At 57.3% G+C, this 27,767-nt stretch overlaps 3 protein-coding genes across 7 annotated transcripts in view; 1 reads left to right on the forward strand and 2 right to left on the reverse strand.

Moving 5' to 3' along the window:
- Window positions 1-23: 23 nt before the first annotated feature.
- On the reverse strand, window positions 24-12,570 carry SIDT2 (SID1 transmembrane family member 2). Of its 2 annotated transcripts, XM_088138844.1 has the most exons (27): window positions 12,291-12,570; window positions 11,908-12,029; window positions 11,530-11,694; window positions 11,194-11,239; window positions 10,586-10,687; window positions 10,397-10,480; window positions 9,940-10,039; window positions 9,153-9,218; window positions 8,722-8,815; window positions 8,237-8,313; window positions 7,675-7,686; window positions 7,335-7,406; window positions 7,080-7,157; window positions 5,854-5,972; window positions 5,174-5,247; window positions 4,986-5,052; window positions 4,712-4,785; window positions 4,503-4,626; window positions 4,145-4,262; window positions 3,801-3,937; window positions 3,473-3,581; window positions 3,190-3,266; window positions 3,063-3,109; window positions 2,572-2,677; window positions 2,307-2,417; window positions 1,861-1,974; window positions 24-1,137 (listed from the first exon to the last, which is right to left on the reverse strand). In XM_088138844.1, exons 1-27 carry the CDS (start codon window positions 12,489-12,491, stop codon window positions 1,075-1,077), a joined length of 2,559 nt encoding a protein of 852 aa, XP_087994970.1. In that variant the 5' UTR covers window positions 12,492-12,570; the 3' UTR covers window positions 24-1,074. The 2 variants fall into 2 exon arrangements, with proteins under 2 accessions (XP_087994970.1, XP_087994971.1); XM_088138845.1 differs by lacking the exon at window positions 7,675-7,686.
- Window positions 12,571-14,742: 2,172 nt separating this feature from the next.
- Window positions 14,743-18,525, reverse strand: PAFAH1B2 (platelet activating factor acetylhydrolase 1b catalytic subunit 2). The gene is made up of 6 exons (XM_088138867.1): window positions 18,368-18,525; window positions 18,045-18,132; window positions 17,793-17,882; window positions 16,650-16,766; window positions 16,183-16,305; window positions 14,743-15,612 (listed from the first exon to the last, which is right to left on the reverse strand). The coding sequence occupies exons 1-6, from the start codon at window positions 18,400-18,402 to the stop codon at window positions 15,334-15,336; spliced, it is 732 nt and encodes a 243-aa protein (XP_087994993.1). The 5' UTR covers window positions 18,403-18,525; the 3' UTR covers window positions 14,743-15,333.
- Window positions 18,526-26,178: 7,653 nt separating this feature from the next.
- The window catches only part of SIK3 (SIK family kinase 3), a 77,487-nt gene continuing 75,898 nt past the window's right edge, over window positions 26,179-27,767 (forward strand). For 2 of the 4 annotated variants that reach the window (XM_088138840.1, XM_088138839.1), the window contains exon 1: window positions 26,180-26,580. In XM_088138840.1, the coding sequence (XP_087994966.1) occupies window positions 26,386-26,580 (195 nt within the window). In that variant the 5' untranslated portion in view covers window positions 26,180-26,385. Of the gene's footprint in view, window positions 26,581-27,767 lie in introns of all 4 variants that reach the window. The other 2 variants (XM_088138838.1, XM_088138841.1) reach the window with 2 other exon arrangements.

Genomic DNA, 27,767 nt, shown 5'->3' on the forward strand with positions numbered 1-27,767 from the left:
GAAAAACGGCGAGGCAAGGCGAGGCGAGGCGAGGGCATCTTTTATCGCTTGCATTGGGCGGCAGGATCTGTAGAGGCCAAAATGCTCGTTTTCTTCAGCAGCGCTTTATACTGGGAACCGTTTCAAAGGAAAACCATCTCAGCTGCAGTCCGAAACCAGGAATGGAGAAATATGGGGGGGGGCTGGTCTTCTCCCTCGAGGGGAAAAGAGGGGCACTCTGCTGCTTCCTCCCCCTGCCAGCCTGACCTTTCTGATCTTCTCTTGCTCCTCCCCCACGTGCAGCCCCTGCGTTACGGTGACTGCTTGAGGAAGCCCCTCCCCAGGAAATGAGGGCTGGCTTGCTCTGGGGCCAAAGCCAGGGAGGTGCCCCAGGGACCACTCAGCCCCACAGACTGAGACCCCCTGGCCCACTTCCTCCCCATAAGCGATGAAGTGCATCGTGCCCGTGTGCTGGAGGAGGAGGAGGAGGTGCCCCTCTGCCTGGATGCTGCTGCCAGTGCTGGTGGGCAGAGGGCTCCTAGTGGCCGCTGCTCCTTGGAACCAAGTGCCAGACCTCCTTGTTCAGAGGAAGGAGGCAGCTGCACTGCAGGGGAGGGCCCTCAGGCTGTCAACGCAGGCACCGAGAAGAGAGAGCGCCGTGGAAGTTTCCCAGGGCCGCCCCACTGCACAGGAGCCCAGCCTGTCGCTGTTCCTCTCCGCGCCTCTCCCCAGAGTTGCTGGCAGTGCTGGACCCCAACAGGAAGGCCTTTTCTCTCCACCTGCCAGGCCTTGCCCGGGGGAGGGAGCTCTGCCGATGGTTGAGAAAGGGAGACCAACAGCTCCCGACAGAGGCGTAGCCCAGGTAGCATTTGAACGCGTCGCCCTGGGCCCCCGGGGCCAGCTCTCAGAGGCTCAAGACAGGAAGGTCCTCGGACAGGCCCTCGTCAACCCTGCTCCCTTCTGCGGGCTCTCCTGTGATGTGCTTGTGAGGGGAGGAGCCCGCAGCTGTGCCCCCCGGCACCCGCCAGATGCCGTCAGGACGCCTGTCCCGAGAAAGGTCTCCGGCTTCTCTGCCAAGGCGTCTCCAAGTGCCCCTCAGAAGACGTAAATCTTGTCACGCTGGACACAGTCGAGGTCGTCATCCAAAGTCAGCAGGACCTACGGCAAAGGGAAGGTGGCATCAGGCACAGGCGCTGTAGGGCAGGGTGGACGGTGGATGCCGGCCACAGACCAGTGCGTGGGGGCCAAGAGGCTCCACTCCCGTGCTTTGCTCTGGAGGGAGAGGGAACCTTTGCGAGCATCCTCCAGTCACAAGGCCCTGGGAGCCCTGGAGCTTTTTTCCAACAGCAGCCAAAAATGTATTTTGCCCCCCAGGCTTTAGGTACGCAGCATTCTGCTGACTGCTTCCTCCTCCTTCAGATCTTTCTTCTTTGCATGCCAAAGTTTAATTCATGTTGCAACCTTCCCCAAAGGATGTTGACTAAGCGGCAGATTAAAGCTAACTGTCTGAGAGGTCTGAAAGAGGGCCAGTCTTGCCAAGGAAATGGCCTCTGGGCTGGAGGGCAGGACATGTCCCCCAGGTTGGAGAAGGGCTGCAGGACAGATGTAGGGAACCCCTAGCATCTGTCTGAGCCCAGGGAATCAGGAAGCCCCAAGCCTGGCCCAGCCCCTCCGGCAGGAGCCCAGAGCTTCTCCCCGCACATCTGACACAGGACAAGCCCCCACAACTACCGAGAAAGGGCACCCGCAGGACTGATCGGGTAGCGGAGACGCAGTGCTTTCAAGCTCCCGGTCCTCAGGGTGTTGGGCTTCAGGCCGCTGCAGGGGCTGCCCATGCCACTCTCCCCTACCAGGGCAGCCGAGCCAGCTGGAAACACCCACCAGGAAGGAGCCAAACATGGCGATGGAGGAGAGGAAGTGCCAGACATCGTGGTCGTCAAAGAAACCCAGCAGGATACACTCTCGGTTGTGCTCACGGGACTCGGCTGGCGTTTTCTGTGGAGATCAGTGACCAGCCTCTTAGCGGGGGTGGGCAGCAGGGCAGGTTGGCCCCCACCCCGACAGACCCGGCCAAGCGCAGGGCAGGCTGACTTTTCAGCAGGCTTTTCTCAGGAGCTGCTCGCGCAGCCCCTCCGTGCAATCACTCCAAAGCAGCCGTTTTTCTGAATTTGCACAGCACAGCATGGTGAACCAGTGTGCAGACCGAGCCCTCGATGCAGCCTCGAGGAGCGCTCTTGGCAAGCAAGGAGCCCAGCCCCCTCTGGCGGATGGAAGAGGCTGCAGGCTGCTGCTCCCCCCGCGGGCCCTGGGGAGGGAGGATGGCTCACCTGCCAGGTGCTCAGGCCCTGGAAGAAGAAGAAGAGAGCGAAGCCCCACACGACGGAGGTGCAGACGATGCAGAGCAGGGAGATCAGCAGCAGACGCTCGCCGCTCCGCAGCTGCGGGGAGGGTAGCGGTCAGGAGGGCAGCCCGGGGGTCCTGTCAGGGCACCCAGGGGCCGGTGCTGCAGGACCCCCACGCCCGCTAGAGAGAGGAGCGACCGGCAGCCCAGCCACCGACACCCTGCCAGCCGCGGCAGAAAGGCGACGGTACCTTCATGATAATGTAGAAGGCAAAGTAGAGCAGAAGGTTGCAGATGCCGATGGCCAGCAAGTAGGAGGCGAAGTCGTTGGGGCGCATAATGAGGCCGTAAGCCGCCCTGGGGAGAGAGGAGGGTCGGGCGCGGCACCAGACCCGGCTCCAGGCCAACCGCAAGCCCACAAAGCGGGGCTGCCTAAGCCTGCGACTCCCGGCGAGAGTGCTCGGAGCAGGAGTTAATCCCAAGGCAGGTAAGGCAAGTTTAGAGCAGGAAGAAGCCGCCCTATAAAGCAGCCGTTCCTGCCCCAGAGGTGAGCAGAAATTCTTAGTCTCTTCTTTGACACGCTGGGAAGGGAGGGAGCTGGACGGAGGGTGGCCTGGGGAGCTTGCCTGGTCTGGCCCCCTGCCCCTTGGCCCAAGGGCTGAGCTCGGCTGCAGAGGGGGCCCTGTCCAGCTGGTGGCCCCCCTCCAGGGCAGCTGCGCTCGGCCCAGACGCTCTTACTCACAGGGACCAATTGATGAGGTTACCCGTCACCAGCAGCACCATCCGATCCTGCGGACAAAAGCGGGGGGGCAGTTGGTGAGGCCTCCAGAAGCGGCCAAAAAGAGGGGAGGTGCCAGCCCCCCGCTCACCATGTACGTGGGCCCGCTGCACTGGCGGATGCAGTCCGTGTACAGCACGTGAAAAATCCTGCGCCAGGTGCCGGAATCTGGAGAGGGATGGAGATACTGAAGCCCCCTGGAAAGGGCGGGGCGGGGCGGGGCGGGGTGGGGCTGCACCAGGACTAGCACCGGCAACCCCTCGGGGACCCTGCTTGTGGGGCAGTTTCACCCAGCCCCCAGAGCTTGCAGGTGGAGGACGGTCAGCTCCCCTCCTGGGAAGAGCCCAGCCACCCCAGAGACTGCGCCCGCTCACCCAGTTTCCAGCGGCCCATGTAGTACAGCTGGGTGCTGAGCAGCAGCGTGGACAGGATGTGGATGACCGAGAAGACGATCCAAAAGGCCATGTTGCCTTTGCCAAAGACCTGGGAGGACAGAGAGCCCCTGAACGCCAGAACCGGAGGGAGGTCAGCGGCTCGCAGAGGAAGTGAGAGCCAACCCTCTGAGGGACCTCTCTGGGAAAGGAAAAGTCCTTCCTGACAGCAGCCTCCCTTGGTCTCTCCACAAAGAATTAGCACCCCACGGGGAGCAGAGGCTCAGAGGGGCTGCCTGGGGTCCCGCGGGCTTGGCTTGGGCTCACTCACCACCCCCACGACCGAGAAGAAGATGATGACGGCCAGGCAGGCGTAGGCACTGTAGGCGCTGGCGTTGATATCAGGGTGCCTCTTTTGATACAGCTTCAGCATGCAGAGCCCGGCGATCATGTACATGAAGGAGGTGTCTGCCGGACAAGGGCCGCAGGCTGAGCGCAGAGAAGCCGCTCTCTGCACATGTGCAGGAGAGCAATGCCTTGCTCCTTTAGCCCCTGGCTGAACGGCGGAGACAGACCACCGGGGCTTCTGTGGGCCTCGCTCAGGCCTCGGGATCTAGACGAAGCCCGGCCAGGGATGAGGGAGGGGGCCCTGGCCCTGCTGCAAGCACCACTCACCAAACTGGAAGTTGGTATAGTTAGGGCACACGTGGTAGCAGGCACTGAGGAGACCCTCCATCATGAGTGCAGTGCCCATGGCATAGAAGAGGCCGAAGTGTTTGGGGATGCCACACTCCTGGAAAGGACGCCCACGTCTGAGAAAGAAGGCTCTTCCCCGTCCCCTTACAGACGGTGGCATCCAGCCCCTAACCTGGCCGGCCCCCGTTTCCAGTGGCCGCGGCCTGGAAGAGGAGGCCTCTCTGCGCTCTCCCTGGCATCCAGCCGAGAGGGGAGGAGGAAAGGCGCGAACAGCAACAGGCCTGTCTCCGGGCAACAGATGCGGCGCTGGGGAGAAAGCGGACGGGGCATGCCTCACCACAGCCTGGAAGTCATTGCGCATCAAGGCTCGGTTGTAGTTGATCTCGCGCTGCAGGATGATGAACAGGAAGAGCAGGCCCAGCAGGATGTAGCCCAGGTTGCTGAGGATGTTGTTGAAGGCGCTGGAAGAGCGGAAAGGGGTGGAAAGGGGTGATGTCAGGTCCCGCAGCCCAAGGAGCGGGTGATGCCCATCTCCTGGGTTCCTACCTGAGGTTGCTCAGAGGGTGTGCACAGAGGAAGTTGTAGTAGCAGATGTCCTGGTTCCCAGTAACGTTCACCACCTGCAGGAAGCAAAAGCGTGATTTCTTCGGCACCAGGGTCTGGCCTAGGGCCCAGAAAGCCTTCGGCACCAGGGTCTGCCCTGCCCAGAATGAGGTCAAGTGAGGTCAAGCAGCTCTGAGCTGGGCTTAGCCTAGGGTAAGGGGTCTGAGGGCCCGAGGTTGGCAGAGCCCTGGGTAGGAGGCCAGCAGCACTGTGTTACCGTCTGGTAGGTGATGACCAGCTGGATGACCGGGAGGGCATAGAAGACAGCAATGGTGGCAATATTCCTGTGGAGAAGGGAGGTGGGGTGAGAGGAGATTCTCCACTAGAGGACCCTGATCAACTTCCCGGGCATGTGGAGCCAGCAGGGTCTTTGGGGGATAGACAGCCAGCCCACAACCATCTCACCAGAAGTAAATCTGGTATTTCTTCCGCAACACTCGCTTGTCTTTGCGGGCCAGATCAGCGACACACAGGAATTTCTGCAACGAGACACAAGCATCTTGCTGAGCTTCAGTCTCATGAGGACACTCCAAACTCCCTCACCTCCTCCGGAAAACCTCCTCCTGCGTAGCCTGCACCTGGCGGCATTTCCAACGGGCCCCCTCGCCTCCTGGCACCCAAGAAGAGGCTCCTGCAGATAACTCGGGGGGCTCAAGTTGCCCCCCAAGCCCACGCAATCCACAAACTGCTCTTCCCTCTCTCCCCACTGCTCCCCAGGCCCCAAATCCCACAGCCATTCACAGTGCGCCCAACCTCATTCCATCCGGAGTGCTGCTACAGCCCGCTTGCAGCCGGACTTGCCCGGTGTCCTTTCAAGCTGCGCATGCGTGCACACACAGGTTCTGCAGAGCCCTCCTTCCAAAGACCAAAGGACTCAGACTACGCAAGGAGGGGCATCATACTTCTTGGCCCCTCCTCAAAGAAGCCACGTCTGTTCCTGGGCTTTGCAGCAGCAGCAGCTGCAGGGTCCCAGGAAAGGACGCATCTGGCAACAGGAGGGCTGACTGGAGCAGCACATGCTCTCCACGTCATCCTCCTCCTTCGCGTCTTGTGGCCTCGGAGCCGGTCCTCTCCCGCCGGGCAACCTTGGTGCGGATGACATTCTTGTCCGACTCGATGTCGGCCAGCGTGTCGTAATCATCCTCTTCCACGGAGCTGAGCGAGTCAAGCCGGGGGCGTCCTGCCACGTTCTCTAGGGAGCGATCTGGGGGGTGAAAGCCAGTGTCACTGCGAAAACCCCACGCTTTGAAAGTACCAGTCAGCCCGCGTCATCGAATTACCGATGGAGCCAACTGGAACCTGCTGGCCCTTCGCCTGTCTGGATGTTGAGCGGCCAGGAGGCCCCAGAGGTGGACAAAAGGCCCAGAGGCACCCACCCTCCTTTCCCCAAGCACCCATCGCCCTGCTGATTGGAAGCCATGCAGCCACCTGGCCTTGGGGGGGGGGAGGGGGAACATCATGCAGATTGCTGTCCACCCCCGTGAGCTTCCTGAGGGGCCTCATTTCCTTTAGTGCCAGAGGGAGATGGCCCAGCCAGAAGCTGGGTGTCCAAGTCCACCTCACGGAAGACCCAGGAAGGAGGGGGCACCCGAGCTCCTCCAGCCCCTCAGGAAGCCACAGTTCCTCCATCAAGGGAAAGGGATGGGATCTGGCATCCCATGCCAGTGCCTCTGCCAGCTGAGCAGCAGCTCAGCCAGGCGCCTGCACGCTCCAGGGCTTGAGAGAAAGGCAAGTCTGTGGATGCCCCAGGCAAAGCCCCCCATTCTCCGCTGTTCTGCTCCTCCCTCAGGAAGAGAAGGCCAACCGGAGACCCTGGGGAGGGGAACAGCCAAGGAAGAGGCTGAACCAGAGTGCAGAGAAGACGCCTTGCCCCACTGAGGGCAGTGGAGGAGGAAGGGGGAGGCTTGTGCCTCAGCCCTCCTCTTCCATCAAATCACGGCCATGTTTTCAAGCTCTCTGCTTGGCCTAAAAACACTTTTACAAAGAGGCGCCTTCTCTGCAGAGCCCAGAAGAGAGGCCTGGCCGCTGCTGCTGCTGGCCAAGGAGAAGTGCAAGCCAGGCAAGGGGCACCAGGAATGAGATGCCAGTCTCTCTACCCATTGCAAAGGCTGCCCAGTGTCTCTGCCGGTGCTGGCACAGATCTCGCCCTTGGGGAGAAAGGAAAGAGTCACACAAAGTGGACCCAAGCCCAGCCAACCAGGTGCACTTGGAAGCCAAAGAGAGCCCCCCAGAAGACCCTGCACGCGTGCAAGCTGCAGGCCTGGGCGAGAGGAAGCACCCTGAGCCACGGGTGCTGGGCCACGCGTCTCACCAGCGTAACTGGAGGAGGCTTCCGTGGAAAGCAGGCTGTCCGTGACATTCTCAGTGCTAGTGGTGGACCCGGCATCCGCTGCGGAGAGAAGGGGGCCGCTGGCATGAGCAGTGCAGCCCGTCTTGCAGGGGCCAGCGAAGCATGGTGAAAGAGCCACCTGCAGGGCCCGGGCGGCAGCAAAGGACAAGACCTGCCCCCCATTCCCGACAGACAGGCACCCTCCCTACCCCATCTGGCTGGGAGGCTGGAACTCACCGAAGGACCCGTAACTCTGGCTGCTGAGAGGAGGGCGCCCCAGGAAGGAATCCGGGGTGTCCTGGGGATTCCCTGCAACAAAACAGCAACGGTCCAGCCCAGGAACAGGGGGAGCTGCCCCACCTGCCCGCGCCCTGGCCAGCCTTGGACTGGCCAGCTCTCTGGAGGGGAGCTTTGAGGATGAAAGCCCGGAGCGGGGGGGCCCCTGCATCTGGCTCTCAGGGGCTCGCCATCTTCACTGCAATGGAAGTGGGGCAGCCAGCCTGGGGCCACTTCCTCAAGCTCCCCTCCGAGCACAGAAAACAAGAGGGGTGGAGGAGGGAGGGCACTGGCTGCTTACCAAGGAGAGAAGCTTGGCGTGGAGCATCCCGGAGAAGGAAGGGAGGGAGGGAGGGGGGAGGGAGGGAGACAGAAGCTGTTTATGGACATAAACTGAGACAGCCACCCAAGGCAGAGCGGGATGCGTGCTGCTGTTCTGAAAAAACGGTTCTAGTGCTCATCGGCTAGATTCTCTCCATGTGCCAACTCCTGATCCAAGATTAACAAAAGGTAATCGCTACATCTGTGTAACACGCAAAACCAGCGGCTAAGTCCTTGCAACGCTCCGAACCACAAACTACCCTGGCCGCATTTCAGCGCAGTCCAGCGTGTTGTACGAATCCACCAGGAATTACGGAGCTGCGTTTGAAGCTGATTCAGCACTGGAGCTCCAGCAACTGAGCGCTGATCCCTCCGGGAGTCAGACCCCAATTGGGTTTCAGCACGCACCCTTCCACTCCCCTCCATGATTCGGCAGGAGGTGAGCAACCCTCGAGCCGAAGCTGCGCGAAAGGACAGGCCCGTCCCCCGGCCAGAGACCCAGAAGCTGCCCTGCTGGGGACGGTCCGCCCCCCACTCCCTACCTCGTACGCCCCTTTCTGGACTGGGGGTGTCCGCAGCACTCAGGAGCCGTAGCTGCCTCTGCCTCTGCTCCCGTCGCCTGTAAAGAAATGAGCCTCCTCTGAAAGACAGCGCACCCCTCCGGGCCAGTAGGCTGCCTTCCCCCTGAAAAGTCCCCAGCAGGGCGCAGAGAGCACCCAGGTGGGCACTGAGCCTGCCTCAGGCCAAAGTGCACCGCATCCTGCCCAGGAGGAACAGGCATGGGCTGACGTGAATGCCGCTGCCCCAAAGGCCGAGACTCCAGGAAGTGGAAAGAACCCCCCAGGCACGTTGGAGTCATGCCACAAAAGCGGAGCAAGGCCATGTCCTCCTGCTGCCACAAAGCCCCTACTGCCAAGGCAAAAATGGGATTGGACGAACACAATGGCGGCTGCAGCTGCAGCTACCGAGCTATTCTCAACAGGAGAAGTGCACACCCCGGTGGAGCCTGGACCCGGAGCAGACTCACCGCCAGATTTCCCAGCAGGCGATCAGCACCGTCAGCACGTAGAAGGACAAGAAGACGCCCAGGCAGAAAAGGATCCCATTCACATAGGCCTCTGCTGCAGGCAAGCGGGGAAACAGCGTCACACCCCGGGGAAGCCTTGCCAGAAGCCCCCTGGTAGGCAAAGAGCCTCCCCTCACAAGTGGCTTCCTTCACAGCCTGTTGGCCTCTTTCAGCCACCAACCTCCAACTCCAGGTTCCCTGGACATTCAGGCCCATTAGCTCTCCCCCGCCCCCGCCCCACAGGCCCTGTGCCACCTGCTATTTAGGTCTACAGGGAAGCCAGCTCCAAGTCAGGAGCGGGAGTTGTGGGCAACATCTCCCCCAGAAGGGCCACCGTCCTGCTCTCCTTCCTTCTCCAGGCGGGGGCAGAGACAGACCCGGGGCTTACTTACAACTGACAGCAGGAGTCACCACCACATTCAGGGTTTTCTGGCGGTTGCCTTGGTCAACAGGCTCATCTGGAATGACACAAAGGCCTGGATCAGCTGACCTGCAGCTCTCCCTCCCTCCGTGGTGATGGCCGCAGAGCCCTGGGAACTGGCCTGACCCTGAGGGTCCTACCTTGGCCACTAAATGAGCCACCTCCTGGCCTGGAGGCTTCAAGCCCTGAGCTCAGGTGCTGGGGCTGTGACAGGGTTACAGGGAGCACTCAGGGGGCTCCTGAGACAGGCCACCTGCTTGTCCCAAAAAGCTAGCTGTAAAAGCAGAAGCTGGAAAGCGGAAGGACTCCAGGCCTTCCCTGTTCTTCCGTGGCCTTTTAAAAACATTTCCAGAGTCTCTCCAAGTGCCGGGTTGCCTCTCCCTGCCCAAAACGCCTCCTTATCTCCTTCCCCTGTATTCCAATATGCACATCTGCTTTGCCCCCAAAAACGCTACGCTGGTGGAACCGGCCCAACGGGGTGGGTGGAGCCGCGGAAGCGGCTCTGGAGCGCAGACCCCCTTGGGCGGCAGCCTTGCTCCCACCAGTGGACCAGCGAGCAGGCCAGACCGGGTGCGGACTCTCTTGGGAGGTGGCGTCCAGCCCCGGGGGAACAGGGCAACCCCTAGAGCCCTCAAGCACAAGGCTCCATCATCATACCTGGATGCTTTTCTAGCCACCGCCAGGTAGCAGGGCCTCCTAGACAGAAGCTGTGCCTGCAAGCAGACCTCTGCCCCCTCAGCCCAGCTTCCTCCCTGTACCTTTGGAAAAAGGGTAGTAATGCAACGCTCCCCCACAAGCTTCATCTTCGGTCTTCACCACAACAACCACGTAGAAACTGTGGCTGGGGAAATCCTTCTTCTGCGAGAACCAAGAAATGAGAAGACCTTTGACTGAAGATCAGAAACACCCCCAGCAGCTCTTAAGACCTCAACGCTGGGTAGCTGGAGGCTCTCTGTTCACCCTTTCAGGTGTGCTGGTTCCTACTCGCTACAGGCAGCGCCTGTCCAAAGCCTCCAGAGACCGCGTCCCCTCTCCTCTGAAGACCGCTGCTTCTGGAGCCAGGGGCAAGGTGAACTGTTCGGCCAACCGGTACCACTGCCAGGGCTGGCTAATTGATGCCACACAATACCCCAGGTAACAGGGAAGCTGGCACGGGCCAGTCAGATTACAGGGCTCTGACCGCCTTTGGGAAAGGTCCCGGCTGATCGGTCGTACCTGCACCGTGATGGCTGCCTTCTTGGTCATAGTTTGGTACGTGCCAATGAAAGCCACGTTGTTATCCAAGTCGTAGACGGGACACTAGGCAACAGGAAAAGAGACAGGAAAACGGGGCAGAGTCAGCCTCTTATGTGAGAGAAGACACGGAGCCTCCCGTGTCCTGTGGACACTCCCCACTGCACTGACCAGAACATCCTGGACGGAAATGACCGAACAAGGGAATGCCGTGGATGAGGTCACTTTAACGATGGCAGAGTCCACGCCCTCTGGGAACTCGTACTTGAAGTACTGTTGGTCAAAAAGAAAGAACCACCCTAGAAGGCCCCTGGGTGACGATGAGGCTTCTCCCTCCTGTGGCGCAACACACCCAACCTGGCACATCTTCTTTATCTGCCAGGTGCGACGGCTCCTCAGGGTGCCCTTTCTGAGGCCAGGAAGCTCCTAGGAGCACCTCCTCAGGGAAGCCCGGAACAGCCGCCTCCTGCTTTGGGACCCTGCGCGGCCAGAAGAACCGTGGCAAGGAGGCCGCAGCTCAGCAGATGGAGCAGCCTCTGGTCCTCCCTGTGTGATGGACACCCAGCCAGAGGGCAACCAGAAAGGCCTGTCCAAGTGCTAGGGGCTAGCTGGGCAGAGCATCTGACTGCTTGTGGGAATACGTGCGTCCTCAAAGCCAGCCTAGCCCTCCCCATTTGACAGCCAGGCCCAGAACTCAGAGGCATCCAAGCCTCGGCTGGAGGGTCGTCTTCTTCCCTGTGGGGCAACGACCCCCCCCCCCAGAGCACTGTGGAACCTACCTGCGGCTGGGCTGCTGTGGCGTTGAAGGTGAAGGGCTCGCCTGTCCTGCATCAAGAAAGAGCAGCGCAGGAGATGGAGTGGGCAGGCGTGGGTACAGATTCCCAGCCCACCGACAGAGGGGCTGCCCTCTCCATTCGCCCCCTCAGCCGGGAGAGGCTGCTGCTCCTCGCTGGCTGAGCAGGCGTTTTTGCAAATCCTTCCACAACCCGAGTGCTTGCACAAGACGCGCGCTTCTGGGGCTGCCACGCAGAACGCCCGAACCGCCGCCGCCGCCCCTCCCTGCCCTCCCCGTTCCCCGCCCCACCCGGCCAGCCGCGCTCCCAGCCCCGGCTCACCTGAGCACGAAGTTCTCTACGCGAGAGACCCGCAGCTGGTACGAGGCGTTGTACAGCGAGAGCGTGGAGACGTCCACGAAGAAGAACTGCGTCTCGACCTCGCTCTTGGTCGGGGGCTGGCACAGAGTGCGGCTGACGTCCTGGTAGAGGAACTTCCTCTGGAACCTGGGCAGAGAGAGGCAGCAGCTGCCGCGGGCGTCCGGGCCCTGCCCAGAGCCTCCGCGAGCGCAGAGCGGCGGGGCCCGGCGCCCGAAAGCAGCCGGCTTCTCCTCGGGGCCCGGCCGGGCTGGGACGCTGCGCCGGGCTCGGAGGACGCGGGCGGGGAGCTGCTCCGCCTGCCTGCCTGCCGCCAGGGGCCCGGCGGCGCGGGATACTCACAGGCCCCGGAGGATGAGGGGCACCTGGAAGGATACCACGGCCTCCTTCTGCCGGACGACGAAGAGCACGGGCCTCTCCTTCTGCTCCGACAGCACGTTCACCGAGACGCGGACGCCCTCCGTCTGCCGGGCGAGGGGGCGGCGAGTGAGCGAGCGGGCAGGGGTCGGAGCGGCCCCCAAGGAGGGGCAGGGAAGGGCGCCCTGCGCCCGGGCAGGGGGAAGGGGGCGCCGGCGCCGCGAAGGGCCGCGCGGAGGACGCCCCGCCGCCCGCCCACTCGCCCCCCCCGCACTCCGCCCGTCGCGCCGGGCCGCGGGTTCCCTGAACGGCCGCGCGGAGGAGAGCGCCCAGGAGCTGGCGCCGCTGCTGGCGCGCGCGGGGCTCACCCGGTTCCGCGTGACGGTGTGGTTGAAGGCGTAGATGTTGAGCAGCTCCGCGTTCACCGCGTCGCCGTACAGCTGCTCGAAGGCGGCCTCCTTCTGCACCACGCGCTTGTCCGCCGGCCCGGCCGCGGACCCGGCCCCGGGCAGGGCCAGCAGCAGTAGCAGCAGCAGCGGCGGCGGCGGCCGCAGCGGCGCCGTCAGCATGGCCGGCGGGTCGAGCGGGCGCGCGGGCAGGCAGCCGCGGGGACGGGCGCTCCGCTCCGTCTGGGCGGCGCCGGGGAGGCCGCGCCCTTTAAGGAGGCGGCTGCGGGGCGGGGCGGGCAGGCGGCCCGGGTCCCTCGCTGCGCGGTCAGCCGCGGGCCTTCCCGGGGCGAGACGGAGCGCTTCGTCCTGCCGGGGAGCCCGGCCCCGCCGAGCCCTTCCCAGATGACGGCCCGGGCGGTGCTGCTGCTGCCCGCCGGGAAGCCCCCGAGGCGGGAAGCCCCCAGCCGCAGCCCCCTCCCCGAATGAGACACTCACAAGGACTCGTTGGTGGAACATGTATCTTTATATGGAAATACGCACTAAACCAATGAGCTCTACCAGCCATCAATGCCATCAGCAGATTCATCACTCAAGGGGGCGCAGAGGCCTATTCTGGGTGGCCAGCAACTGCCCCACCCCACCCCACCTTTTGGCTCTCCCCACAAAGCAAAGGCCAGCCTCAGGCCCTCTCCCCTCCCACACCAGCCCCTTCCCACATGCACATTACAAGCAAAAGACAACCACGCCTTCATCTGCCCTTCCCACCTTCTCATCTGCTGCAATAAATAGAAAATCAGCAGTGCTCATACATCACAGGACAAGATTCTGGTTGCAGCACACAGCTGCAAACAGGAATGAGATGAGAGAATCCAAGGAAAAGCCGAAGAGGAGGCTGGTTATATAACCAAGTGGCGCTCCTGCATCGGCAGCAGATGAGCCAACCCCGGTCCTCAGCAAATCTGAGGGGCAGAATCTCTTTGGGGTATAACAAAGAAGCAGGCTATAGAGCGCAAGCCCCGGTGATGCTGCATGCTAGAGATTAGAGACCTTTCCAACATGGCAACGTTGGAAAACATGGAGCTTTCTTCGCGCTGAGATCGAGACCTCGCCCAAGGAAAATGGCTACAAGTAACTGGCCAAGGCCAGGATGTAAGAGAAGCAGCTGGCCTGCGAGGAAGCCACTGGGCGTGCTTTACACCCATCTGCTGATTCCCGGGCCTCTGGCTTTCCAAAAAAGGAACACGGGGCAGTCTAGAAACAGCTCCCAATAAGCAGAGATGGAACACTACAGAAGCACTGTGTAAGCAGCGGGATCATTTATCCCTGTAGGAAAGTAGCAAGGTCCCATTGAGACAGCCCCCGCCCCCCAGCTCCTATCCCAGGATGCCAACAGCAGAGCACTTCGAAAGTACAGATCCACTCCAGGAATTATTTTGTGGAGCAAGAGCCTTGTGCTTTTGCCATACTGAAGCTCGTGCTGGGGGAAAGGACAGGGGCCGGGCGACACGAGGGAAAAGATGAGGGCTAGATGGCCATGGACAGCCTTGGGGGGATGCTCGGAAAACACATCCATGGCCAAGACCTCACCCATGAATGAGGAAGCCTTCTCAGAATGAAAGAAACATGAAAGCAGAGCGGGTAAGGTGTGGCTCTTCAGAGGCTGCAGCTGGGGTAACTTCTGGATGGTCACATACCGATTCCCTACACTGGGCTCTCACATTGGTATAAAATCACACTGGGGAACTGGGGCAGCTCACCCCGCTGCCAATGAACTTCTTTGCCACATCACTTGCTCAGGTAGAGAGAGATGAAGCATCTTCCTTCTTAACACTGTACGTTTAGGAACAAGACGCTTCTTCCACAATCTTACTCCACTTTCTAAGACTGAAAGGGCTTCCAAGGAAAATCTCTTCCAGGCATGAATTAAGGCATTATGCCTCAGAAACGTCTTCTAAAAACTTCTCATTACACCAAGTCCACAGAAACAGGCTTCCCTTCACAAGGGGCCTTTTTCCTGGCAGACCTGAAACTGTTGCAGCTTAACTGCCTTCCCTGCCAGAGACCTCATTTGCGTGACTAAAACGCTTGTGCGAGACTGACACGAAAAAAGAAATAGATGCCCTGGAATTCAGAGGGTAAGAAGGAAAGAGTGTGTGGATTGCGGGGAAGGGGCAGGGGTGCAATGGCACAAACACTTGCTTTTCACTCTTTAAAAAATGAGCATTCTGCAGCAGGAGACACCTTAGCGAGAAGAAACGTCAGCTTGATGCCGATGGGAATGACGGAGCACAGACCAGGCTCCAAGGCCTCTGACAAGCTGAGGGGGTCGCACCAACCCACCTGAGAGGCAAGTTTTCCAGGGAGCCGACTACCCCCCACCCTCTTCCCAGCAAGAGAACGACATCCTTCTAACAGAGAGATGAAAACAAGCCAAGTTAAATGAGTTCACTCACTCAACACATAATTGTTCACATGTATCAAGTTGTCACATGTAGCTGTATCCTGTTCTGGTTTTTTTGTTGGTTGGTTTGCCAAAGCAAGAAAGCAGCTAATATCACTTAAAACAAAAACCCAAACCCAGTAAATATAAAAACTCCTCAAACAATTCCAACTTTTAAAGAAGCAGCTACTTTTCAGTTCAGGGAGTGGAATGTGAGTGCAGCCAATGAGCTCAGGCATTTCAGCACTGTTGACAGCCTGGACACTGAGGAGGGAGGAATGGTAGCGACAGCAGAACATGAGCCAGCAGGTTGCTGACAAGGATGCTCACACCATGAGCGAGAAACGACTGCTTCCGTTAGAATAAGCCTGTTCAGGCCAAGTAACCAAAGTGGCCTTTGGACTCCTTTGGCCAGCTACACGCCTTGACACTAGCCATGCTACCCTCCACCTCCCTTTCCAGTGCTAAACACAACACCCAGTAACATTCAACAATGGAAAGCACGTCGAGTGAGGATTCAGTAGTGCCATGGAAAAAAGAACCGGGCTGATGGAGCTGGGACGGGGTGGGGTGGGGAGGCTGTCAGGCCAGAGTTGCCTGCTTCTCTTCTGGGGTTTCCTCCAGCAGCTGCATGATGAGTTCATGGAGGGGTTTGCAGATCTTGGTGTAGCCAGCACCTGTCAGGTGCAGAAAATCGAACATGTCGTGGCATGAAATGGTGCCATCCGAGTGCACAAAGCCTCCATCCACATCCAGCAGCTGGACACCGGCCAGCTTTGGCAGGGAAGCCTTCAAGAGCTGGTTCACCTTGGAGTTCTTCTGCCGCAGCGGGTTTGGCTTCTCACCTCGAGGGAGCAGGCCCTTGAACAAGGGAGGGGAGAAAGGCATGTTAGCAGGCCCGTACCTCTAGGGAAAGCTCGCCCCCAACACCTCAGCCTAGCATCCCTCGGCACACAGACACCACCCCGCCCATTCTCTGCACATGGGCCCACATATGCTGCCTCTCTGGCAAGCTGGGACATTAGTCCCTATGCGTCCTTCAGAAGCATCTATCGCCACTTGTTCTTAAAGAGACTCCCAGACTCCCATTCTGGCTTCTCCTCACCCATCTTTTTTAGATCAATCTGTATGTAGAGAATTATACAGTCATGTAATGTAAAGCCTTCTCTTCTGAGGAGAACATGACCACCTTATAGTTGCCTTTGTGAAACAAATTATCCAGATGCTTACAAAAATTAAGCTGTCAAAAACAATGATTAAATTAGTGACTGTCTGAGGCAGACTTCCAGTTCCCTTCCTCAGCCAAGGTAAGTCTTCTCCAACTGATTTCCTGTAACAAGAGCCAGCAGCCTACCACAGCCCTTCTCTTCTTATGATGTTTCCATTCTTCCTGATAAAAAAGACATATCCAAAGATGCTACTTGTACGTACCAGTACGATAATCTTAGCCTGGGGCTGCCGTGTATTGATCAGTCTCACAATGGCCTCTATTCCACCAGCTACTTCCTCTGCTGTGTTTTCATGGTTGTTTGTTCCAACCCAAACAACAATTACCTGTGATCAAGGGACCATAAAGAGAGAAACCACAGTGATTTCTGCATTACACGGCTTCAGAGGAAAAGGAAAGAACATTGCATGATGCCTGTGTAACAACATTTCAATGCCCAGAGCACAGGGCAGTCAGCCAGCTCTCCACTTCCTTGCCAGTCACACATATCATGCTGTCAATGTAAGAGACGTGAATTAAAATAACACAGAAATGCTTTCCTAAATGCTTTAGCAAAGCGCAGCAGTGTGTGTGTGTGTGTGTGAGAGGGAGGGAGGGAAGGAGGGAGGGAGGGAGAAGGGAATGTTACAGGATGTTTTTTGTTCTTTCTCACATTTACAGGCACTCCTACCTTGGGCTTAATATTTTCCAGTTCACCGTTCTTCAGTCTCCACAGAACATGTCCTGTAGTGTCTCCACCAATCCCAAAATTCAGTGCATGTAATGGTGAAAAAAGTTCTCGCCATATCTGTAATGAGAAATTTTAGGAATCATCCTTGATCAAAAGCAGAGCATTTCAGGAATAAATCATTGATATAGTTGAGCATTCAAAGGTTTATTAGATAGGAAAAAAAGGGATCATTTCTATTCAGAATGAAGCAAAGGATCCATTCTGAGCCATTTGTGCAATTCCAGATCAGGATGGGCAATATTTAAAGAGTCTCCTGATCTTCTGGAGGCTTGGGAATCATCCAATGATGTTATCAAACTTTCTGGACTGGGGGTGGAATTGGTTTGCCTTTGGGAAACCTCCTGCTCCCATTCCTACCATGCAACAACCACTAACACCACACAAAACAGAACAAAAGTATAACCCTGAAATCCAGCCATTATGTTGTCAGTAAGATTTTGGAATGTTGCCTGTCACCCAAGGACCAGATGTTGCCCACCCAGGTGGCACCTGGCCTGCCCAAGATGCTTGGGCATCCTCAAGCCATTTACAAATATGCCTCCACCATAACAGATGCACAGAATCTTCTCAATGTGATAGTCCACTAACATATTTATAGTCCATTACTATGATTTTTTTAGCTAATTTAATGCAGATATTTATATTTTTTACTATTTTTTGAGGTTTGATTTTAATTGTGAGCTGCCCAGAATCAGTCACCCTTTGGGGGAGATGGGCAGCATATACCGTAGATTAAGTAAGTAAACAAACAAACATTGCAGAACAGGCTTTGCGGAACAGTCTCTGTAAGAAGGCTTTCCTGGAATGAGCCTTTACCTCCTCTTTTCAAATCAGAATTATTTATCCAAGGTTTTCTCTAGAACGGAAATTAGAGCATTTATTTCACTGTTCATTACTGATCAGCTTAAAGCCGAGGCATAGGAAAGGTACAGCGGTGAAGCCAAATTCTTGCTAACTTGCAAACAAATCCCACAGCTGGATCAGAACACGGTGCGCCCGGCCCAGCGTTTACGGCAGAAACCCCAGCAGGCGCAGGGTGGGCTCCTCGCGGCCGCGGGGTCAGCTCACAGCCGGCGTCCGTACCTCGTACTGCTGCAGCAGCTGAACCATGGAGTCCCCCACAAACAGCACGTCGGGCTCCTTGTCCTTGCAGTCCAGGACAAACCGGTTGTGCTGCAGGGAAGGAGAGCAGGCAGATCGACGCGGTCCGCGGGCCGCCATCCGAGGGCGACAGAGGCGGCCCTGCGGGGAGCGGCGGGCGGGGCGCGACCCTCGGCCCGGGGGGGGTCCGGGCCGCGGCCCTCCCGGCAGACCCCACCGGCCTCCGAGGCTCACCTGGGACATCCACCGGTCGTCGCCCTGCACGTCTTCCGCGGCGTGGGGCATCGCCGCCGGGTTGGAGTCCCCCTGGCTCATCCGGTCCCTGCCGAGAGACGAGGCGTGCGTCGGTGGGTGGGGGGAGGCAGGGGCGCCCGCGGGCCCGGCGCCGTCCTCCGCGGACAGAGCAGCCGCCCCGCCCCGCCCCGCCCCCCCGCGCGGCCGTCGCCATGGGAACCGGGCACCGAGGCGGCCCGCGAGGAGCGCGGGCTCCGGCGGAAGCTGACCGGAGGGGGAGGCGGCCCTGCCGCCGCCCGCCCGCCCGCCTGCCCCACACTCACGCTGCCGGCGACTGCGGCTCCCCCCGCGCCTCCATCGCGGCTTCTCGGCGACGATCCAGGCCCGCCTCCTCGGCCTTCTCACCCTCCCCGCGGCTCCGACGGGCGCGCCCCTCCCCCGCTCCGGCCACCCCGCAGCGCGCCTGCGCGGTGACCCGCTTCCGCCGTCTTCGCCGCTCCCCGCCGGAAGTCCCGCCCCGCCTGGGTCCCTGGAGCCCCTAGTGCTCTCCTAGAGGGCGCTGGTCGGGCTTCTCCCCCCGCTTTTTTCGCCGGCGCCATGTTGGGGGCGGGCAGAGTGACGCGCCTGGAGGGGAGGGGAGCCTCCCGATGACGTCAGAGCTGCCTCCCGGGGGAGCCCCGGGGCTCCTGGCCACGTGGACTTGGCGTCGCGCGGAGGGGTTTCCCACGGCCAGGCGAGTCTCGGGCGGGGGCTTGGGGCGCTCGCCCTGCCGTGGGTTCCTCGGAGACTCAGCCACCCGGCGCGACCGGCAGGGCTGCCCCGCTCGAGGGGGGGGTGCCCCGAGGGGAGCGCGGCCCCGGGGCTGAGCCCTCAGGCAGCTCGACTTTGGGGCGCTCCGCGTCCTCTGAGGCCGGGCGGGGGCGGGGGCTGCTCTGCCCCCGGCCGGCCTCGGCAGTGAGCAGAAGGCAAGGCGTGGGCTCCGTTCTTCAGCACCCCGCATTCTGACAACTGAGGGCTTTTGTGGAACGGACAGTAAATACTCGAAATCCACTGAGCTGGTTCGGTTGCCTGGCTGAGTTTGAAAACTCCTTTGGAACCCGAAGTAGCTGCGATGTTTAGATCAGCAACAATGTAATGTTAACCATCATCAGCTGAAAGTCCCAAAGCAAAAATAGATTTGTTTGTAGAGTTGCAAAGGAATTAACTCTATAGAGCTGCCGGGTTTTCCTTCAGTTCGGAGCACCTCTTCTTTTCTCAGTAACAGCATCTTCTTTGGTGCTAATATACTTCATGTGACCTGCCATCTCATTGCTCTTAAAGAAGAACTTAATTCCTTTCTGTCTCTCCTGTTTACTTCTTATGTTAACGTGGTCCTTGATTGTCTTCTTCTGGGCTGAGGGCTCTAGACTTCTCTTCCTTTGCCAGAAGAGGTGTCCACCCTAAGTAGCTACTGACTGGATGCTTGTCACTGTAGGAGTAATGTTGACAGCTGAAGGTTTTCAAGCTGGAGATGTCAGTTGTTTCAACAACAAATAGTTGCCCAGCTCCAAGGCTGAAAAGTGCAAGGCAAAGTCTGTTAAGCTATGGGAAAGGTGAGAAATCAAAATAATAGATCTGAAAGGCAGGGAGTGTAAGATGGAACCTCAGCTATTATAACGGTTTCCCCCAGAATGAAATATCTAGCCTTGCCCGTGTTGTATCTGGGAAACTTCTGCCAAATTTGAGCCAGGAGGCTGACGCCACTTTGTCTTCAACAGGGATTCCTTGCTGGGCATTTCTGAAGTCACAGAACAAAAATAAGGAGCATCTTACTGGATAAAGGGGTGGGGGATGTAATGGGAATAGCCAGGTAAAGTGATGGCACAGAGTAAGCTTTTCCACCTGTAATCCACGTGGCCAGGTCAGCTGTCTCAGCTGAAGTACGGCTATACCTGAGACTGTCCCTTTCTCCCCTCCGTGCAAGGATTGCTAGCTGAATGTTAGCGTGTGCTCCTTGGATTCTCTCTTCAGCAGGTAACAACATACCTGTTTCTTACCTTTAGGAGAGATGAAGCTCCAGTGTTGCCCCTGGCAACCACTGGACTCCTTGAGATAACATCAGCTGTTTCCTTATGCAACAATTGGGGGAAGCAGGCTTAATGAAAGATGCAGGCCAAAAACATCTGCATGGAGCAGAGCCCATCAGCCAATGGCACAGTCAAGCTCTTTGGCCTTTTTACCTAGTCTAGGAGAGAGAGTGTGTGTGTGTGTGTATGCGTGTACGCACGCGTGCATTTTGCAGCTTTCCCTTTTACCATTGTCTACACTGTCCATAGTCATTGCCCTAGTTTTCTTCCTTTGGCTTCCACTCTTTCACCAGGGGAAGGGCTGCCTGCTACCTGCACTGTATCAAATCTCTTCCTTTAAAGTCTGTAAAGTTCTCCTGGAATAATTGTGCCAAATTAATCATGAGTGGTCAACATTTGTGACAGATCAGAACAGCCATTACCATATATTTGGCCCTCAAATTCTCGAAGCAGCGAGAACAGCTTTTTGCCTGGCTGGGCCAAGATCATTTGGTAGCTGCTGTCGGTATAAGAAGAAACAGAATAAAGAAGGGAAGAACTCCCAAGGAATGTAAGATGGAGAGTTATCCTGATCTTGCCTTTTGAAGATCTGGTAAGAAGGGGGACAGAAAAGGAGAAATGTCAAGTGAAATATATTTCCGTGTGATACTTTCTTGTTTTTAAATTCTGCCTTAATCAGACCAGATCAATGCCCACCTTCTCAAACACTCATAAAAGGTTGATATTAATATTGATATTAGCAAATATTATTTTAGCAATCTTAATAATAATAATATTAATTATTAGCTAGGATGAGAGCAGACAACGACAACTGGGACAGAGTCCTTGGGAGGCATGGGGTGGGAAAACTAAACAGTACAGCCTGCTGCTTCTGAGCAAGGGTGCCGAGCACAACCTATGCATCACTAACATGATGTTCAGACTTACAAACAAGCACAAAACTACCTGGATGCATCCCAGGTCCAAACACAGGCGCCTCCTTGACTATGTCATAGTACCTCAGCACGACCTTAATGACGTCACCATCACCCGAGCCATGCGAGGTGCTGAGTGCTGGACAGATCACAGGCTGGTCTGGTCGGTCCTCAAACTGCACATAGCCCTTTACATCGTAAGCAACCAAGGATTGTCAGAAAGTCATTCAGCATCGGCAGATTACAAGACCCAAGCCAAATCCAACATTTCCAAGATGCATTTAATTAAAAACTCTCTGGCAATTTACTGCTTGTGGGAACTGTAGGAGCTTGTTCTGAAAAGTGAATGCAGTTTAAAGATGTAATCACGCAGACTGTAAAAACTCTACTCAGACTGAAAGCCCAGGTGCATCAAGCCTGGTTTGATGAAAACCACGAGACCATTTCAGCAGCTCTCCAGGCCAAGAACAAGGCCCACGCAGACAGGCAGAATAATCCATCATCTGTCTCAGAGACAAGTTTAAGCACCTGCAGTCCAAAGTACAGACGGAACTGCAAGAAATGCAGGATGAATGGTGGCAGGGAAAGGCTGAGCAGGTGGAACACTACACAGACATGCATGTCACCAGAGAGTTCTTCAGTGCCATAAAGCCAGTTTATGGCCCTTCTAAATCAGGATGCTCCCCCCTGCTGTCATCTGATGGGTTGAGCCTGATCAAAGACCAGGAAGAACTGAAAAACCACTGAGCTGAACATTTTTTCAACCTACTCAATAGGCCGTCCTCAGTTGATCATGATGTCTAACACAGACTCTTCAGCTGCCAGTCTTGGATGCCCTAGACCTGCCTCCCTCTACTGATGAGATCAAGAAAATAATCTCACAGATGAACTCAAATAAAGCAACAGGACAGGATGGCATTCCTACTGAGATCTACAAAGCCCAAGACCCAAACACCTTACAGGCATTCCAAGACATCTTGGAAGACATTTGGTCCACAGAGGAGATGCCCGATGCCTTCTGCAATGCCCTCATTATGGCTCTCTACAAAAATAAGGGAAGCAAATCAGACTGCGGAAACTACAGGGGTATCTCACTGTTGTCCATTGCAGACAAGATCTTTGCCTGCATTCTCCTGAACAGACTAGTCACTGTCTCAGAAAGGAACCTCCCAGAGGCACGGTGTGGCTTTCAGCCAGAACAGAGTACAGCAGACATATTTGCCGTGAGGCAAGTCCAGGAGAAGTGCATTGAGCAGAACAAGCCTCTTTGTCTTCATTTGACACTGTAAACAGGAAGGCTTTCTGGATCATCCTGAGATGTTATGGGTGCATGAGGAAATTCATGAAGTTGATTCAGCTACTCCACAACAGAATGACAGGACAGGTTCTTTACAAGGGTGATACATCAGCTGCATTTGCCGTTTCCATGGGGCAAAACAGGGTTGCATATTAGCCCTGGTCCTGTTCAATCTGTTCTTCACTTGCTTGTTGTCATGGGCTGTCCAGGGTCTGAAGGAGGAAGTGTACATCAGGTACCGATTAGACGTCTCTTTGACCTTCGCCACTTGAACACACGGATGAAGTTCCTCCATACAGTCATCCAAGAAATCCTCTTTGCTGATGACTGTATTCCTGGTGCACAATGATCTACAGTTGACGCTGAACAAATTCTCATGTATTGTTGAAGGCTTTCACAGCCGGAATATGATGGCTCGTGCGGGTCTTCCAGGCTGTGTGGCCATGTTCTGGAAGTTTTGTTTCCTAACGTTTTGCCAGCATCTGTGACCGGCATCTTCAGAGGGCAGGAGCACAGACAGGAGTAGTTCTCTCTGTGCCCAGGATGATACCCACAACAGGAACAAAACTTCCAGAACACGGCCACACAGCCCGGAAGACCCACACCAGCCATCAAATTCTCAGATGCTGCTGTGCTCTTCGGCCTGACTGACTAGCAGCCTGAACAAGAACTGAAGTACTTTACCAGCCCATGCCAAATACCAACTTCATAGAACCAAAAATCACTGTTGACACCCAGCTGACAAATGTAAACAGCTTCAAATACTTGGGAAGCATCATCTTGAGCAATGGGTCTTTGGACAAAGAAATTGACTCCAGGATCAGCCAGGCACTGGGGCAGCTGCATACTAGAGTGCTCAATCAACACAACATCTGTATCTCCACAAGCTGAAAGTCTACAGAGCTGTGGTTATCCCTTCTCTCCTATATGGATGCGAGTCCTGGACTCTGTATCAAAGGCACATCAAACTGGAGAAATTTCACATGAACACTCCCCGCTCCATCCTTGGCCTTCAATGGCAAGACCTTGTCTCCAACCCGGAGGTCTTTGACTGCATGGAGTCCACCAGCATTGAGTCCCTGATTATCAGAGCCCAGATGCAGTGGGTGGGATACATCATCAGAATAGATGACCACCGTATGCCTCACCAGTTCCTCTATAGTGTACTGGAGTTTGGGAAGAGACTTCGAGGAAGAGACCGTGAGACCACGTAAGTGCTACAAAGACTCTGTAAAAGAAACCCTACACCACTGTGACATCCAGCCAAGGGAACTAGAAGCTGCGGCTGCTGACAGAACCCGCTGGTGAGCCCTGTGCTATGAAGCCTCCACCGGCTTTGAAGACAGGCGCCGCCAAAAACTGATAGAAAATTGTGAGCGGCATCACAGAATAACACCCAGAGTTACTACAATAATAGACTTCCAGAGCCCCCATTGGGCTAGACTAGTGTTTCTCAACCATGGCAGCTTGCAGATGTGTGGACTTCAACTCTCAGAATTCCCCAGCCACATCTTCAAGTTGCCAAGATTGAGAAACACTATGCTAGACTCTGCATTTCCAGATTGGGACTGCAGAGCCACCTCCATGTCCACAGATGACCTGCACAACAGTACCTCTTCTTCAAACCTGAAGGACTACCGTATTTAGCAGATCTTGTATATGGTGCCCCAGATGACTCCTAGTCTTCCTTGAAAATGGATTTTCAATTTGGGATGGGCCTTACTCTACTCCATTAGCAGGGCACGTGTAACGTGTGGTCCCAGTGCAGCCATTCCTCTAATGAACTCTAATATGGCATTCATCTTCTCCACACCTGCCACTTGTAGGATGCCACAGGAACATAAAACAAGATATGCTGGATCTGACAAAAAGTCTGTTTAGCCCAACCTTCTGATCCCGCAGTGGCCAAACAGATGCCTGGGGCCAGTTCCCAAGAAGAACATGAAGCAATAGCAATTCTCATTTGGCTTTGCTAGCAATTCATGCTAAAAACCATTTTGTCTCTTGTGCTGGTTAAAACATTACTATTTAATAAACGTAATAAACCACCAACTACTGAAGTGTCTCAGTGATTATGATGAAAATGTAATATAAAATGTAGAAGCAGAAAAATTAACATCAATTATGATAAGACAGTCTGTTTAAAAATGTGTATTTAAGGCCTTTTAAACACCTAACAAAGAGGTCAACTTCCTCAAGTTACTAGGGAGTACACTTTAAAGAACTGGGAGACTGTGGAGTATAGCAACTAGTTTCCATTGACAGCCATATCCTTCATGAATTTGTCTAACTTGTAAGTGTAGCAAATGTTAGTTTCCATTTGCATTACAGGATCCTGATTTCCTGAATCTTCTACAATTTATGACACAAAGAGAAAAATGATGGAATTCCACTGTGCAGGAGGAGCCCAAGTACAGATTTAGACAAGGCAAGGGTTCAGAATGCTGATAGTTCCATTTGGTGCTCTCAGCCTGGGATAGGTAACCCAGGGCCTTTCAGGAGGTGTTACCTCCCATGAATTCTAGCCAGTGTGGCCAGTGGCAAAGTACTGGGAGAGTTTTAGTCAAAGAGGCACTAAGTAATCCTTCCCAGCTCTTGCCAAAGAATCCGACTGGAAGTTGCTCCTCAATTTGGGCAGCCAGCTTCACTTTAGCATGTTGTGGTACCTTCTGAGCCCATCATTGTACAGGATGTTATGGATTCGGGGACTGGAGTCTTCAGCACTACAACTCCTTCTAGTGGTATTTTGTGACTCAGAAGCTTCAGGTTTGTCAAAGCTTTTAAGACTGAGGGGATGCCCAGGTCTAAAAGCAAATTGTTCTTTAACCCTGAGACCTCCTGAAAATCCACATCTCAGAAGACCAGAAAGTTATCAGATGTTGGGACTTGTTTGTGAAGAATTCACCATTGTAAACTAAGACTATGCTAATGTAAGGAATGACTTTTTTCCCTACTCTTTGCCACACAAGAAACTCACTGGCAGCTGGAACAAGTTGTTCCAACCATCTGCTGGTTACTATGAAAAGGGTGGCTGCTCCTTGCAACCCGAGATCTTTCTGCAGAAGAAACAGAAGTGCCTAAGGACGCCTGCAGGATCCCTCTTCCGTCCTATCTCAATGTTATGTTATAAACTGCTGGTCGAGCTTTTTCCTATTTGTGGCATAGTCTTCTCCTTTCCTGTGGTTCTGCCTCCCAACTTCGTTACAGATGGACGTTCGGTGGCCTCTGAAAAGGTGCGTTTGGGCACCGGCTGCGTCCTCCCCGCGGCCCACGCGCTTTGGGTTCTGTTTTTTGAAAGCGCAGGCCCCGCGCCTCCTGGGCGTCCCTTGGTCCCCGGCATCGCCGCCCTGGCCTGCGCCCTCGCGGCCGCTCAGCCTCGGCACCCGGCGCCGAAGGGAGAGCGGCCGGAGCGCTGCGTGGGGAAGCCGGGCTCGGGGGTTTCCTCGGCCAGGGCGCGGCCAGTGCCCGTGCGCCCGAGAGGGCAGGCTTCCCCCGCCTGGTCCTCCACTCGCCCGCGGCTCCCACCTGCCCTGCGGGGCGGCCTCGAGCCTCTGGGAAAGGCGCCGCGGAGCCTTAAGGCCCGCCAGCAGGACGAGGCCGGCGCTGAAACGGCCGCGAGGCCCCGAGGGCCGAGTTCCGCCGCCCCGCTCCCCATCGGAGGCCGCGGCCGCTTCCCCTTTGGGCCCGGCGCGATCGCCCGGCGGTCCAGAGCCGGGGCGGCGCTCCCGCCGCCGACGCCCACGAAAGGAGGAGCGCCTGTCCTCCGAGGCCGCCTCGGTCCGGCCGACACAGCACGCCCCACGCGACTGCGGCTGAGCAGGGTTGTCCCTTCGCGCGCGCCGTAGTGCTCTCCCGCAGGCCAATCAGGACTGCCATCCAGCGCACTGACGTCCTCTCGCGTCACAGCCGTCGCTGCCGGGCGCGCTCCTCCTCCACCGGTTGCTATGGCGGCGGCGGCGACCCCGCCCCTGTGCGGATGAGCTCACGCGGTGCCGCAGCTCCGGGAGGAGGCGGCGGCGGCGGCGGCGCGGGGGGAGGGTCGTCGTCGGCTCCTTCAGGATAAGATGGCGGCGGCTGCGGTGTCCGGCGGCGCTGGGGGGCCCCCGCTCGCGGCCCCGGGCCCCCGCCTGGCCCCGCCGCCCACCGCGGGCCGCCCTCCGGGCCCCGCGCGCATCGGCTACTACGAGATCGAGCGCACCATCGGCAAGGGCAACTTCGCCGTTGTCAAGCTGGCCACGCACCTCGTCACGCGAGTCAAGGTGAGCAGCGGCGGCGGCGGCCCGAGCGGGGCGCGCCCTCCCCCCACCCGCGGCCGGGGGTCTCGGCCGGCGGCTCGGCTCGCCGGGCGCTGCGGGAGTCCGCGGCCGCGGAGGCGGGGCCGCCAGGGCGGGCGGCCCGGCGGTGGCGCCCCGGCCGGGCCTGCTCCGGGAGGCCCGGCGGGTCGGGCTGCGGCTGCACGGGGCGCGCGGCCCCGCAGGCGCTCCCGACGAGCAGGCCGGCCGGCGGCCCTCGGGAGGGCTCCGCCAGGCTTGAGGCCCCGCGGCTGTCCCGGCTCCCTCCCTGGGCCGCGCTGCTGGCCCGCCGGTGGCCCGCCGATTCGTCCCCCGAGCCCGGAGGCGCCCCGGTGTCGACGCCGATCTCGGGGGCGCGTCGGAACTCCCCCGAGGGCGCGGCCTCGTCTGAACGTGCGGGGACGTTCCCCCCGGCCCCCTCGGTTCCTCTGCCTTGACCTTCTGCGAGAGGAGGGCCGCTTCCGGTGGGCTTTTCCCTGGCCCGCTGGGAGCGGCGGGGTCTGCGCGCGTCTGCCCTGCCCGGGCCCTGCGAGGTCCCAGAAGCGCCCGGCTGCGGGCGTCCTGCCGTGGGAAGCCGGACTGGCGGCGGCAGTGGCGGCAGCGGTCCCTTGGGCACCACGGCGGCGGCCTCTGCCGCCTTTCAGCCGGAGAGAGGCCGCAGCATCTGCTGATCGGGTTGACAGTTGAGGCGCTCCGGGAGGGAATGTTCCTGGGGGCATCTGCTGGTTCACCGGTCAAGAAAGAGGCAAAAGTGACTCAACAGGGGTTTATGTCGCTTGGCCTCCCTTAGATAATCTAATCTGGATCGCTGGAATTCTGCCTAAATTTTGGCCACAGAGCCTTACCCGTGCACCTCAGGCTTCGCGAACCTGCTGCTCTCCAGTTCTTTTCAGTGCAACTCCTAGACTTCTTGGCTAGTGGGTACAAGGCTATTGCTCCTGAATGTTTCTGGATATGGAGCAGAAATAGAAATCATTTGGTCTTTATCAAATGCTGTGGGCCACATTATCAAACGTGAATCTGGTCTGGAATTCTATTATGGTTGAATGTGTCAGGTGAGAATATTGGCTCCATTATCTGGCACTTTTGCTGTTTGCCTTGGCCCATGAATTGCTGCCAGGGTCAAAGAGGAGCAGGCTGTCAAACCTGGACTA

Source organism: Python bivittatus, unplaced genomic scaffold, assembly GCF_059951505.1.
Source record: "Python bivittatus isolate LINGU-HERP-01145 unplaced genomic scaffold, Pbiv_v1 ctg000320_np1212, whole genome shotgun sequence".
Classification (NCBI taxonomy): domain Eukaryota; kingdom Metazoa; phylum Chordata; class Lepidosauria; order Squamata; family Pythonidae; genus Python; species Python bivittatus.